General features: G+C 44.4%; 1 protein-coding gene across 1 annotated transcript; it reads right to left on the bottom strand.

Annotated features, from left to right (window-relative positions):
• Window positions 1-1,632: 1,632 nt before the first annotated feature.
• LOC109200414 (nascent polypeptide-associated complex subunit alpha, muscle-specific form) lies at window positions 1,633-6,185 on the bottom strand. The gene is made up of 5 exons (XM_025899861.1): window positions 5,799-6,185; window positions 4,422-5,126; window positions 3,577-4,149; window positions 3,470-3,482; window positions 1,633-3,416 (listed from the first exon to the last, which is right to left on the bottom strand). Exons 1-5 carry the CDS (start codon window positions 6,183-6,185, stop codon window positions 2,386-2,388), a joined length of 2,709 nt encoding a protein of 902 aa, XP_025755646.1. The 3' UTR covers window positions 1,633-2,385.
• Window positions 6,186-15,190: the final 9,005 nt, after the last annotated feature.

The following is a 15,190-nucleotide window of genomic DNA, read 5'->3' as shown; positions in this document are numbered from 1 at the left end:
GGCAGTTGTATGTGTAGCAGTAGTAGTTGGAGCAGCAGTTGTAGTTGCTGCGGCAGTTGTATGTGTAGTAGTTGTACTATGTGTCATAGTTGTAGTTTGTGCTGCAGCTGTAGTTGTTGTGGCAGTTGTTGTAGCAGCAGCAGTTGTAGTTTGTGCTGTAGCTGCTGTGACAGTTGTAGGTGTGGCAGTTGTATGTGTTGCAGCTGTAGTAGGAGCAGAAGGTGTAGTTTCTGCTACAGCTGTAACTGTTGTGGCAGTTTTATGTGCAGTAGTTGTAGTTGGTGCTTCAGTTGTAGTTGCTGCAGCAGTTGTTTGGGTAGCAGTTTTAGTTGGAGCAGCAGTTGTAGTCGTTGCAGGTGTTGTATGTGTAGTAGTTGTAGTTGGTGCTACAGTTGTAGTTTCTGCGGCAGTTGTATGGGTAGAAGTTGCAGTTGGAGCAGCAGTTGTAGTAGTTGTAGTAGGAGAAGTAGTTGTAGTTTGTGCTGCAGCTGTAGTTTTTGTGGGAGTTGAATTTGTGGCAGTTGTAGCTGGAGCAGGATTTGTAGTTGTAGCAGTTGTAGGTGTAGTAGTTGGAGTTGTAGCAGCAGTTGTAGTTGTTGCGGCAGCTTTATTTGTAGTAGTTGTAGTTGATGCTCCAGTGTTAGTTGTTGCGGCAGTTGTATGTGTAGCAGTTGTAGTAGGAGCAGCAGTTGTAGTTTGTGCTGCAGCTGTAGTTGTTGTTGGACTTTTAAGTGTGGCAGCTGTAATTGGAGCAGCAGTTTTAGTTGTTACAGCTGTTGTATTTGTAGTAGTTGTAGTTGGTGTAGCAGTTGTAGTTGTTGTGGCAGTTGTATGTGTAGTAGTTGTAGTTGATGTGGCAGTTGTAGTTGTTGGGGCAGTTGTATGTGTACCAGTAGTAGTTGGAGCAGCAGTTGTAGTTGCTGCGGCAGTTGTATGTGTAGTAGTTGTAGTATGTGTCGTAGTTGTAGTTTGTGCTGCAGCTGTAGTTGTTGTGGCAGTTGTTGTAGGAGCAGCAGTTGTAGTTTGTGCTGTAGCTGTAGTTGCTGTGACAGTTGTAGGTGTGGCAGTTGTATGTGTTGCAGCTGTAGTAGGAGCAGAAGGTGTAGTTTCTGCTACAGCTGTAACTGTTGTGGCAGTTTTATGTGTAGTAGTTGTAGTTGGTGCTTCAGTTGTAGTTGCTGCAGCAGTTGTTTGGGTAGCAGTTTTAGTTGGAGCAGCAGTTGTAGTCATTGCAGGAGTTGTATGTGTAGTAGTTGTAGTTGGTGCTACAGTTGTAGTTTCTGCGGCAGTTGTATGGGTAGAAGTTGCAGTTGGAGCAGCAGTTGTAGTAGTTGTAGTAGGAGCAGTAGTTGTAGTTTGTGCTCCAGCTGTAGCTATTGTGGGAGTTGTAAGTGTGGCAGTTGTAGTTTTTGCGGCAGTCGTATTTGTAGCAGTTGTAGTTGGTGCGGCAGTTGCAGTTTTTGTGGTAGTTGTGTGTATAGCAGTTGTATGTGTAGCAGTCGTAGTTGGTGTGGCAGGCGAAGTACAGGTTGGTCCACTTGTTATGCTACCAACATTCTGCATAAAAGGTAGAGAATGCAGGCCTGAAGCAGCTGCACACATGTTTGTAGATGCACAGCCATAAGCTGGGAATGTCACGGCGAGTGAGAGGGGCCGTGTGGAAATTAAAGGAGGATCCAAACGCAGGCACTTGTACCGGTGAGAGGGTGGTTTATTAAACACAAAGGAAATGGACAAACAGCAAACGGAGAACTGAACTATACTGGGTAAACTAAACTACGGAGCCTGAACAAGAGCACAAACCTGAACACGAATAGCAGGAGACGGAATGATGGAAGACGGCAGGGAAACACACAGAATGAAACAGGGTGGATACGCAGACGGAGCAGCAACAACAATGACTAAAGACGTGACTTAAATACACACAGAAACACAAGGAGATTACACACAGGTGGTGGACACAGCTGGGAGTCATTAACAAGACGAGACAGAGGTAAAACTGAACACACTCACATGAGACGCAGACCTTCACAATAAAACAGGAAACATGAATCACTACTCCGAGACACGGACTCAACACAGAGAGACAGAACATGACACATGGAACTGAACTATAAGTGAAACCACAATTCCTAACACATGGATAACAGAAACATGAAACTAATAATAATAACAATAATAATCACCATCATCATCACCACCACCACAAGAGAATGAGAAAACAATCCAAAACCCCAAGATAACTGAAACACAAAGTACCAGAGAAGCATAAAGAATAATCCATGAAGCAAAAGTAAACCAAAACATAATAAACTCAAAATACTGGGTCTGACGGACCCAGAACCGTGACAGTACCCCCCCTCCAAGGGCTGGCTCCCGACAGCCCTAAACGAAAAACCACAACAAAGCACCAGACCAGGGCGGGTGGAGGGGGTCAAGGACGGAGGGAAAGAAACCAAACAAAAAACAAGGAGCAAGACAGTTCAAAAACACAAGAAAACAGTCCCAAAGCACAGGAAAATACAAAAACCAAAGCTCAACAAGAGTCCATAAACAGTTCAGGAGGTCGACCCGGGGGTCGGCCACACAGGAGCCAAAACAGGTCAGGGGCCGGCCGTGCGGACGGCAATGGCGGCGACGGGAAAACAGTTCTGGGGGCCGACCGTGCACACGGCAATGGCGGCGGTGCAGGCAAAACCCTTCAGGAGGCCGGCCACTTGGAAGGCAGTGGCGGCCACGGGCAAACAGTTCCGGAGGCCGACCGTGCACACGGCAACGGCGGCCACTGAGCAGATCCGGAGGTCGGCTGCAATGCCAGCAGCGGCGACGATCTCCCTCCGGAGGCCGACCTCGACGGCCATGACGCCAACTTAGAGGCCTGGAAAACGGCCGGCAGAGGGGAGGCGGAACAGGACGAGCTGGGTCCCATGACGGTGTAGCAACCGCAGGACCAGACGAGGCAGGGCCAGACGTGGACAAGTCAGGACCAGACGAAGCCGGGCCAGGCGTGGACGAAGGCGTGGACGAAGCCGGGCCAGGCGTGGACGAAGGCGTGGACGAAGCCGGGCCAGGCGTGGACGAAGCCGGGCCAGGCGTGGACGAAGGCGTGGACGAAGCCGGGCCAGGCGTGGACGAAGGCGTGGACGAAGCCGGGCCAGGCGTGGACGAAGGCGTGGACGAAGCCGGGCCAGGCGTGGACGAAGGCGTGGACGAAGCCGGGCCAGGCGTGGACGAAGCCGGACCTGGCGAGGACGAAGGCGTGGACGAAGCCGGACCTGGCGAGGACGAAGGCGTGGACGAAGCCGACGAGGCAGGACCAGGCGACGGCGGAGCGGCTGCGGAACCTGACGGCAGCGAGACGGCTGCGGAACCTGACGGCAGCGAGACGGCTGCGGAACCTGACGGCAGCGAGACGGCTGCAGGCGATGATGCTGCAGGCGTGGATGAAGACACGGGGGCCGGACCTGACGGCAGCGGGACGGCTGCGGAACCTGACGGCAGCGGGATGGCTGCGGAACCTGACGGCAGCGGGACGGCTGCAGGCGTGGATGAAGCTGCGGCTGCGGATGAAGCTGCGGCTGCGGATGAAGCTGCGGCTGCAGGCGGAGATGATGAAGCTGCGGCTGCAGGCGGAGATGATGAAGCTGCGGCTGCAGGCGGAGATGATGAAGCTGCGGCTGCAGGCGGAGATGATGAAGCTGCGGCTGCAGGCGGAGATGATGATGCTGCAGGCGGAGATGTAGATGTCGCGGGGGATGATTTAGCCGGTGATGGCTGAACAGCCCTCCCCGGACCGCCAGCAGACGAGAGGATGTGCTGTCTGGGTCCTCCAGGACCCTCAGCTAACGAGGTGTGGTGCTGGACGGGCTCCTCGGACCCACCAGCTGACGACACAGGAGGCTGGACGGGCGACTCGGGCCCTTCAGCAGACGACACAGGAGCCTGGACGGGCGACTCCGGCCCACCAGCTGACGACACAGGAGGCTGGACAGGCGACTCGGGCCCTCCAGCAGACGACACAGGAGGCTGAACGGGCCCCTCGGACCCTCCAGCAGACGACACAGGAGGCTGAACGGGCCCCTCGGACCCTCCAGCGGAGACAGGAGGCTGAACGGGCCCCTCGGACCCTCCAGCAGACGTGGCATAAGGCTGGACGGGCTCCTCGGGCCCTCCAGCTGACGACACTTGAGGCTGGCTGGGTTCACCTGAACCCCCAGCTGACGACACTTGAGGCTGGCTGGGTTCCTCCGAACCCCCAGCAGACGACACTTGAGGCTGGCTGGGTTCTCCCGAACCCCCAGCCGACGAGGCAGGATGCTGTCTGGGTTCACCTGAACCCCCAGCAGACGGAACTTGAAGCTGGCTGGGCTCTCCCGAACCCCCAGCTGACGACACTTGAAGCTGGCTGGGCTCCTCCGAACCCCCAGCTGACGAGGCAGGATGCTGTCTGGGTTCACCTGAACCCCCAGCAGACGGAACTTGAAGCTGGCTGGGCTCTCCCGAACCCCCAGCAGACGAAACTTGAAGCTGGCTGGGCTCTCCCGAACCCCAGCGGACGAAACTTGAAGCTGGCTGGGCTCTCCCGAACCCCCAGCAGACGAAACTTGAGGCTGGACGGGCTCCTCAGGCCCTCCAGCCGACGAGGCAGGATGCTGGCTGGGTTCTCCCAAACCCCCCGCTAACGAAACTTGAGGCTGGACGAGCGACTCGGGCCCTCCAGCGGAAACAGACACTGAGGCAGCAGGTACGCAGACCTCTGCCGGTGTGGACACTGGCTGGAACTGAGCAGCACAGTGGCTAGACTCAGGCAGCAACAGTGGGATGCAGTCCTCAGAGGGCTGAAAGTGTTCCCCAATACACTCAGCAGAGGACGGAGGCGGACGGGTGAAATCACTTGAGCTCTCAGGGGGCGCTGAGAGCCGAGACTGCTCTGGTGAGTCCCCCAGTGAAACTGCTGGCGCTGGCGTCTTGACCTCTAGGGGTCCAGAGTCAGCTGGTGAGTGACACCCAGCCTCTGGGGAGGCCCTAGAGGGAGCAACTGTCTCTGAGGTGACCAGCTTAAGAGAACCAGCAGATGTCGTGGTGAAGTGTGTTCCCTGCTCGTAACGAGACGGTGAGGATGGTGACTGAATGAGTGAGTGAGCAGACAGATGAACAAGTGGCAGCTGAGCTATAGGCAGCGGAGCGACTACAGACTGACCTACAGGTAGCGGAGACGACTGTAGTGAAGGCGTAATAGGTGGTGGAGAGGCCAACAGAACTGAGGGCAGCTGGCCTGCTGACTGAACTGAGGGCAGCTGGCCTGCTGACTGAACTGAGGGCAGCTGGCCTGCTGACTGAACTGAGGGCAGCTGGCCTGCTGACTGAACTGAGGGCAGCTGGCCTGCTGACTGAACTGAGGGCAGCTGGCCTGCTGACTGAACTGCTAACTGTACTGCTAACTGTGTTACAGACCCCACATTGAATTGTGGTGAAGGTGTGGATGGGGGAATATGGTCAGGAAGCTCTGTTTCAGTGAGGTCTACAGCTTCCCCTGAATTGACCAGTGCAGATGAAAAAGAGTCCCAAACATTTTCATTCTCTAAACTCATAATGCTAAACTCAGTAACTCCAGGCTCAGAAACAGTGTGAACACAGTCATTAACTCTGAACGTAGGCTCAGAAAAGGAAGTCTGAAGCGCAATGGCCATGGGTGAGACAGAAAAATCATTGTTAGCGTCAGAAGGCACACAAAAAATAGCGCCAGAAAACACAGTCACTGAATCTGACGCAGCAGGAAAAGTGTCCCTTTCACTCACCACAGCCGGCTGCTCTGTCATTCTGAACTCCGGCTGTGGGGTGCCGCGCCGGCGGCGTGAACGTCGCTTCCTCCGTGGAGACGGCTCCGACGGGCCGGGTAACTCCTCATCCGGCGGTACGGACGGCACGTCCTCCGTTGAAGCGAGCGGGTGAGCAGTGGCGGCGGGGGGGTGAAGGTGTAGTTCATGGAGAATGAAGTTTTGTATGAGCGGGTGGAGTGAGTCCAATAGCCAGGGATAATCGGACAAAAGCTGTCGTAGCCTGACTTCCAGAACGTAAAGAAACGCTTCACCCTCATGCTCAAGCCACAGGTTGATTATTTTGGTAGCTGAGTCCGTTATGAGCTCTCGAAGCTCCGAGGGTGGGGTGAATGCCGCTGGATCCATATCTGGCTGCTCCGTACTGTCACGGCGAGTGAGAGGGGCCGTGTGGAAATTAAAGGAGGATCCAAACGCAGGCACTTGTACCGGTGAGAGGGTGGTTTATTAAACACAAAGGAAATGGACAAACAGCAAACGGAGAACTGAACTATACTGGGTAAACTAAACTACGGAGCCTGAACAAGAGCACAAACCTGAACACGAATAGCAGGAGACGGAATGATGGAAGACGGCAGGGAAACACACAGAATGAAACAGGGTGGATACGCAGACGGAGCAGCAACAACAATGACTAAAGACGTGACTTAAATACACACAGAAACACAAGGAGATTACACACAGGTGGTGGACACAGCTGGGAGTCATTAACAAGACGAGACAGAGGTAAAACTGAACACACTCACATGAGACGCAGACCTTCACAATAAAACAGGAAACATGAATCACTACTCCGAGACACGGACTCAACACAGAGAGACAGAACATGACACATGGAACTGAACTATAAGTGAAACCACAATTCCTAACACATGGATAACAGAAACATGAAACTAATAATAATAACAATAATAATCACCATCATCATCACCACCACCACAAGAGAATGAGAAAACAATCCAAAACCCCAAGATAACTGAAACACAAAGTACCAGAGAAGCATAAAGAATAATCCATGAAGCAAAAGTAAACCAAAACATAATAAACTCAAAATACTGGGTCTGACGGACCCAGAACCGTGACAGGGAAAGTTTTGGTGCCGTCGTTTACTGTGATTTACAAAAAAATAATTTCAGCAGATTTGTTCAACTCATTCCATTTAACAAACATAAATGTGTTTTACATAATACTCATTTACTAATATATTTATGTATTTTGCACAAATCTGTATCATTTTGTAAACAGATTATCAAACCTTAATTTTAATTTTTAATGATTTAAAGTAGAAAAATAACATTTATTATAAATATTGATAAAATGGTTCATAATATTTTTTTTTCCATTGACTGATTTAAAGTCTTTTTAAAGATAACCTTTGTTAAATGCTACATGATGAAGACTTACTGGCTGATTGAAAGCATTGGTCCTCCACTCCCTGACATTTTAACGGAGTGTTGCACAGAGGGGTGGAACAAACGTTACATAGTCGGCCATTATGTGACTGAGGAGTAGGAGCTGAAACAGAAAAGAACATCATTTCATTTTAAAACAGAGAACATTTCAGCAAATATCAAATTATGTTTCTTATTGTGTTATTGTGGATTCAATAAAACACTTATTGATTTGTACTTACCAGCCAGAGTTTTTGAGTTGCAGCTATGTGTTTTGCAGCATTTGGCAGATGCAAGAGCACTTTGATTACCCAAGTTAACTGAAAATGTCTGAATGCCCGTAGCTGGACACAGGGAGGAGGATGCACATGCCTTGTAGATTTGCATTGCCGTAGTTCCAGATGAGGAAGCTGCAAATTCACCGTTAATTTATTTATGTTGAAAGAAAAAACAAATAACCTTACTGTACTTGTTATTTACTAAAGTGTATGAAATAATATGAAGAAAAGATTACCTAAAATAGTAGCTGTAACACACATCGTCTCTGAAGAACATGTTTTTAGTGCTGTGCTTGAACACGTCTGATCTATGCAGGTTTGACAATGAAGGGCTCCAGCTGCAATTAAGAGAGAAAAAGAGAAATGATGATCAGATTTTTTAAATACAGTTGTTAAGATGTGTTTTGAAGGTCTGTGTAAACAGAAAATTCTCAACATTTAACAGTGGATTAAATCCAAGCATATTCATTTGAAGAAAAAAACTCAAACTCGACTTTATTTCACCTGCAGTATTGTGAGAGTAAGTACAGTTACCTGTGCTGGAGAGTGTCCAGAGGAGGATCAAAGCAGTCAGCTCCATTGTGATGTAACAGTTGTAGTTGTAGCAGTTCTGAAGATTAGTTTCCCTGGACTCTGATACTAAACCTCAGGAACACTGCTACACTTTATATACGGAACAGGTAAGCTCAGGATTGGGTGTGATTGCATTTTTGCAGCATGATCATTCTGACAATCAGCTCCACTTTTTTCAAAACACAGTGGCAGCACACCTTACCACACCTTTTTAAAAACCCATAGGTCAATTAAAAAAACCGCACCAAAATCAAAACAGGAAAAGTATATTTAATTTCCTGAAAATAACAATGCAATTTTCCAAGAATGATCATCAAGCACAGATGAACCTGTAACTCTATCATATATTTAGAACTGAGTGAGTGTGAAAGAATTCAAAGAATTTTCAACATGAAAGAGTGCAGTGGTAAACAAAGGACTCTTTTTCATTATGTCTCTGAATTTGCCACACCTGCTGTAATTGAATTGATTGTCCTGCATTTGTCTTGTCATTTTTATTCTAAATATTGAAACTAAATGGATCCAGTATATATCTGTTTCTGCTGATGCTCACAATCTGCTGCAACATTTGATGTAAGAATAGTTGTCTAGTCTCATTTTTTTTATGACAGCATGGTGAAAACATACTTTCTAGGCCTTTGATAGCTACAACATTGCACTGATCACAGGTTGTGTAAGCCATCTTGCTAAACTGTAATTTATAAGGCAAGCTCAAGAAATTTGTCCTCAGCTGAATAAACAAACAATCCTGATTCCAAAAAACCAAAAAAGCTAGAGTGCCATCTTGCCACTCAACAAACTTGTCCAAGAGGCTTATTCATTTTTTTTTTTTATATAGTGTGGAATTACAGGGATTATTTTACATAACCATCATCTTTATCATTGCATTAATTATCATTTTATTCAAGTGTTTATTGAAGTTGCTGGCATTATGTTATAATTTGTATTACAGGGGTTATCATAATCAAATATTAACATATTTATTACAGGTGCAGTTATAACCACTTTAAATCGTTGAGTTAAATCTATAATCTTAAAAGCTTATATGCTGAGTATTTTGTTACAGTAAAATAGTGGCTGAGCAAAGGCCTGAATGTAGTCAGCTTCTTGTTGCATTTGAGTTTGCCTAGCAACAGGTGACGCAAAGAGGAGGACAAGTCCATGGGGACCTCACCACCATATTTGGATGGATGCCAGAAAGGGGAACTCCTGTCTCTGCAGTTATCTCTTAAGATTGATCAGTGTCTGTAGAAGAGCCAAATAATGTTCTGTACATGCAAATTATGTGCTTGTAAACGCATGAGGGGGCGTCATAATACCCTGATGTTATAAAAGCAATCTGAAGTGTATTTTTGGTTGGGGATTTACAACTGATGGTTTCCAGTTTACATCTCCCCACGCTGCGTGTATTCATTAAAATCAATTGTTTGAACGGCCTTTTCTGGACTATCATTGTTTTACTCTCGTCCTCAATTTCGGACCCTTAACATTTGGTGCATTGGCCTGGGTTGAGGGGAGAGACACTTGGAGATTGAGACTGAGAGGGTCCAAGGTGCTCAAACAGGCAGACACGAGTCAGTGGTCGAAGTGAGTGGACATAAGCCGGCTTATTGAAAGGTAAGGCACTACCTGTTGAATTATTTCCAAACAGTGCTGAATTGGTTCTGACAAAATTAAAAGTCTACTCACTGAAATTACTGTTAAATGTCTGTTTTGATTTTGGTGAAAATCTCATGAGAATTGAAGTTGAAGTAATGATAATGGAACGTTAAGTAACAGTACTGATTAAAGGAAAAGCAGTTGGACTGCTAAAGAGAATTTAGAATAATAGGTAATTGGGCGTTTTGGGGTTTACACTTCCAATTGGTTATAAGGTTGGACCTGCGTCGGTCATACACTTGTTCTGAGGTGTTGATTGTTGTTTCAAAGTATTACAAATTTCTGTAGAACGGCAGTTGGACTGCTAAGAAGCGCATTTTCTCGGAGTTAACGCTCCGTCCTGGATGACGACGGTTATCCTTGACCTATCGTGAATAGGGTTAGTACGGTTGGTGACCGGGGAGGACTTGGGAATCTCCAAAATAACTAGTGGTTGGACCACTTGACCGTTTGGAACGGTATTTGCGCTTTTTTGGGTAGTAAAGCTTGGAGCTTGGGCGTTGGACGCTTTTAAATTGAGTTAGGGATTTTAGAGATTAGACCAGAGACAGGTTGGACCTGATACTGGGTAATTGACAATAAAAAACTTGGAGTTTGTCCCTTGGAGGGTTAACTTAAAATTGTCTAAATTGTCTAGGTTTTAACAGGCCTAATACTGCAGTTGTAATTATAAAGACGTCTGTGTGAATATATTAAGAGACTTGTCTGAGTCTGTGAGTCAGGCTGGTATTATTTTTAGACTGTGTGTGTGTGTGTGAAAATGCAAATAAGGCAGCTGCAAGGTCCCTAAAGTTTTAGGAAGTTTAGATAGAGACCGTACACTTTGCTGAATGGCTGTGTTTAAGACGCTTATTACAATATTGTAAGTAAAGTTTTTATTTCTTGCCATGACTGTATGACTGTTTGCTGGGTTTTAAGATGGGACATATAAAATGCTGATACTTATGACCGTTATTTGGGGTCTGAAGACTGAAATTGACTTTGAACTAATTTCATTAATAAAGATGTCTGTGAGTGATGTCTCTTTTGGTGTGTTCAAGTAAGATGTTCTAGGATTTCTAGATGGGTTTCGTTTCAGTTTGAGATAATATACACAGTTACAGTTGGGGTTTCTAATGCATTGTTGACTTTGAGTGATACATATAGGTGTAAGTTGTTTGATGTTTGTTGGGCAAAGGAGAACTTTAGAAGACTGTGAGTGGTTTTTCCTTTAGTCCGATGATATATAAGTAGTTAGATTTGACAGACTTGTTTACATTTTGGCTTTATGTTAATATAGGTTGCAACGGGCACAGAGGAAACACAGTACAACATCTTAAGGGTTTAAAATAATAGATAAATGAATGAAGTTTCTTAAGGGTTTTTGTGTGTGTTTTTAGGGATAGTTTTTTGTGGGTTTTTAGGGGGAGTGTGTGTTGGTGGTGTTTGTGTGTGTCAAACGGGAGATAACATGTAAACAGAGGAATTAGAGACTAGAATGTCCTAGAAGGCAATAAAATGCAAATTAAGAAGCTGTGAACTGCTTAAACCACAGTTGGTTTCACAAGTACTGCTGCAAACATTGTTGAATGCGTGTGTTTAAGACGCCATTTATGTTTATTAGAGGGTTATAAATAAAGTTTTGAGTTGCTGTAGTGGATGTATAGTAAGTGACTGAATTCTGATAGATGTATATATTCTGAGCCATGAATGGTGGTGTGTTTTATTTTTCAGTTATGTGTGTGTGGTGAGAAGTTGTGTGTGAGACGATGAGAGGTTTCAGTCTTCTTTTTTCTTTTTTTGACTTGCTCTTTCTGATCATGGAAGGCATGTCCAAGATACTCGTATGAAAGCGTATTTTGAGTGATTTTAACTGTGTGAATGCTGTCAGTATTTGATTTGAATGTCTCTGAATGATTTGTCTGAGTGAGTGAAAAAGGGAGAAGTTTGAGAGAAAAGGCAGTGGGTGTGAGATGATTATGAAAGTATTGTGCGAATGATGTGACAAAAACTGACAAAAATGCAAAAACTTAGTATATTTAAAAGTGTGTGTGTGAGAAGAGGGTGTATTGTTTTTAGACCAAGACCTAGTAAAACTAAAAGAGGGTTTGTAGACTGTAAATATGAAAAAACAAGTGTTTGATTAATTTGTAGAAACAGGAAAGAGAAACAGGAAATACTGTGCTCCTGTGTGTGTAAGAGGAAGGTGTGTGTGTGACTGATGATGTCAGGGGAGCACCCAGAGAAATAGACAGAGTTAAATTCTAAGAAGATGAAGCAAATCGAGGTTTTAAGATAAAAAAATGAATATAATACTAATTGTATGCTCTAGTGTGTCAATACAGGTGGGCGTCTCTCAACGTTGGAACCTTGAGTTCAGCAGCAGAAAAGTAGATTAAAAGAATTGGGAGAATAAGCCAGTTTTTGGCTCGAAATTGTGCGGCTGGATCTCTCACTTTGTCCCTGAAGCGGAGAAGAAGTTCAAAGGACAGTTAATCGCCTGATGAAGACCGATAGAACATCGTGGACTTGAATACAGCAGGCAAACGACAGTGCCACTGATCCATTAACACTGATGACGACTGACGACCAGCAGCAGCATGTAAGAGTAATGCAAGATGTACTGTGAAAATACAGGCTGGGCAGTTGAACAGTGGGATAAAGAATTGTGGAAGAGCACTGGACATTGAGTGATATTTTGCCATGCTGGGACTTAATCTGAAAGAAAGACTGTAAAGAAACAGAGAAGAAGACAGCAGCTGAGTTGAGACTGTGTTTGCTGGAGCTTTGAAGCACGAACAGGACATTGTGCAGAGAGGACCAGTGAGAGATGAAGCTGGACGAGTTTGACTGCGAGAATATAGGATATAATTGGATTAAAAATTGAAACCTGAACTCATGAATTGTTTAGGGATGTCCACCATAGCATAACAAAGAGGTAAACATTAGAAAAGGTAAGAATAATGAAAGAAATAATTGTCATTACCTTAATGAATAGAAAACACACATACAAATTGTTACATGTGAGATATTTTTGAAATGAATCAGAAGTGAGATAGTTTGAATCTAAAGCTCAGTGGTGAAATGCATAAATTAAATATGAACATATAGGATGCAATGAAGAAACAGCTGACACGTAGTGTACATTAACATGAATACATAGAAATGCAATGAGAAACTCAATGAATTAATTTAATGAAGAAGCAGTTTACACTCAATTAACGTAAAATGCAAGGAAGAACACGCTTACATGCATGGTATAATTGGTATTTCTGACTAGAGACAGAGAAATGGGTCATTTAAGTACTTGTGGTAATAATGAAAATGTCTTAGTTTTGTTATTTTCAGGGGTAAAGCAGAACCGTACCAACTCTCCACAGCAGCAGTCGGAAGAAAGTTAGAAGTTAACATCACTGGATAAGTTAAGGCAAGTTTCTGGTTGAATTGTTCACAGAATCATGTGTCTATGAACCTGGAAAACAGGCCCTAGCTCCTGGCTGAAGACTAGGAGTGCTTTATTTAAGGTGGGAAATCAAAACAGAGGGTTAGTAATTTGGGGAAAAAGAAAACTGACTGCTTAACTGGAGAATTGGAAAGGTGTCTGACAGATTGCGAAGCCATAGATGCAAAATACCACACACAAACAGAAAATGTATTAACCGTACAAAGACAAGCTCATGAAGCTTGTCTAATCAAAGCTTAATGCATAGAGATATTGATTTAAAACCTGGCTAAGAACATAAGCATATGCAATGAAGATCTGCTTGCTGCTTGTATGAGTGAGAGAATGGTGTGAATGGTTAATAAAATTGATGGAAAGATTTAAAATAGATGGAAAAACACAAGAAAACTATTAAAGCAGTTTTTAAAAGGGTGACTTAGGAGTGCTCTTGCACTGATTGATCAAAGTAAGTGATTAGTATAGAAAGAAAATGAAAATAATTGAATAATATGATAAGTTTAAACATGTATTTCTCTTGTCAAGTTGGCTGTTGAGCTGTGAGTCACTATGCAAATTAGCTCGAGTGAGTGACGACAGAGGAGCTTGCTGTGTGTGTGTGATTGAGGCCTTGAGGAAAGGAAGCAAAGTAGACTGTTCAGAGGTGTAGATTTGGACAGGAAATTTATAATTTAGTGTTGACACATTGTTATAACGTGTTTATATTTTAGGCTGAATCTAAGTATGGTGAAGATACATTGTGGTAAAGGGACCATTGTTGTGTGTAAACGGTGCAGTTTGGACAAGGTTTTCAGTGGGTTGAATGGGTGAAATTTAAGATTGTTTGAAATTTTGTGGGGCTGTTGTTTTCATTTTAATAGAGGAGTTTTGATAAACATGGACATGTCTAAAAGGGCCCATAGTTTTTATAACAGTGCACTTAGAAAAAAACCTGTCAGGTGATTTTGTTTTGTACTTTGATGAGCTAACAATCAGCTCTCTTTTTTCATTTTTGCTCTAAGCAGGCCTGGAAGAGAGTGAACTGACGGCGCGGACAAATTACCAAGTAAGGATTGCAGCGAGTCAATCCAGTCAAAAGTATAGAGAACTATTTTCCTAAAAAGGAAAAACGAAATAAAACAAATGATTGAGCTCATTTTGCTGATGTGGAGCATCTGATGACGTGCGCGGAAGGCTGCAGATCAGCAAAAAATATCATGTGTGAATGCATGTGAGTGAATGTGAATGACTGGACTAAGGTGGGAACGAGTAAATGTGGACAGACAATTTACCATGTGAGGAAAAGAAAGGGGATGCTTTGTTTTGCTTTTGCCATGAGCAGGACAAGTGGAAGACTTAATTCTGGGGATGCTGATGTTTGCTTGGAGGGAATTTTTGTTTTATTTACTGGGGTTGGATTATGTTATTACATTATAAAATGCTAAATGCTAAAAGGGAAACATTGTTTGATATAACTCATGCTACCATTAACTGAAGAAACACATGATTGATAACTGTTCTGTTTTAAGTTTTCTTTGTTGTAACACAGATTGGATCATAAAGGGGGAGAGTTGAGTATGAAATATAAAGTATAGGTTTTGTTTCCAGGAAATTCTAAGGATCCAGACTTTTGCATGGAGCAAGGACTTTGAGAAGATTTGACATGATGATTAAATTGATTTTATTCCTTAAGCACAGGTTTTCAGGGCCGGAGCAGATCCACCGGAGAGGAGGATTGCTGAGCTGTTCTGAGAGATGATATGACTAACCTTTTTCCTTTAATTTCTTAACCCCGGGTGATGCATTTTGAGTTTTTTGAGTTTTTATTTATTTGGACACATTTGGTGTGTCCAAATAAAAAGGGGGAATTTAAGAGGTAATTTGAGATGGGTTCTAGGATCATTTTATGACTTTTGGGGTTGTTGATAATTTAGATATGGTAAAACTGAGGCAGAAATTGTTATTTTTAAATAGAGTTATTTTTAAAGTAAAATGAAACTCCCCTGCTTGATTTAAAATAGGCGAGGCCAAAGG

The sequence above is a fragment of the Oreochromis niloticus genome, linkage group LG17 (assembly GCF_001858045.2).
Source record: "Oreochromis niloticus isolate F11D_XX linkage group LG17, O_niloticus_UMD_NMBU, whole genome shotgun sequence".
Taxonomy (NCBI): Eukaryota; Metazoa; Chordata; class Actinopteri; order Cichliformes; family Cichlidae; genus Oreochromis; species Oreochromis niloticus.
The sequence above is the reverse complement of the archived record's forward strand: the minus strand, read 5'-3'. Positions and strand labels throughout refer to the sequence as shown.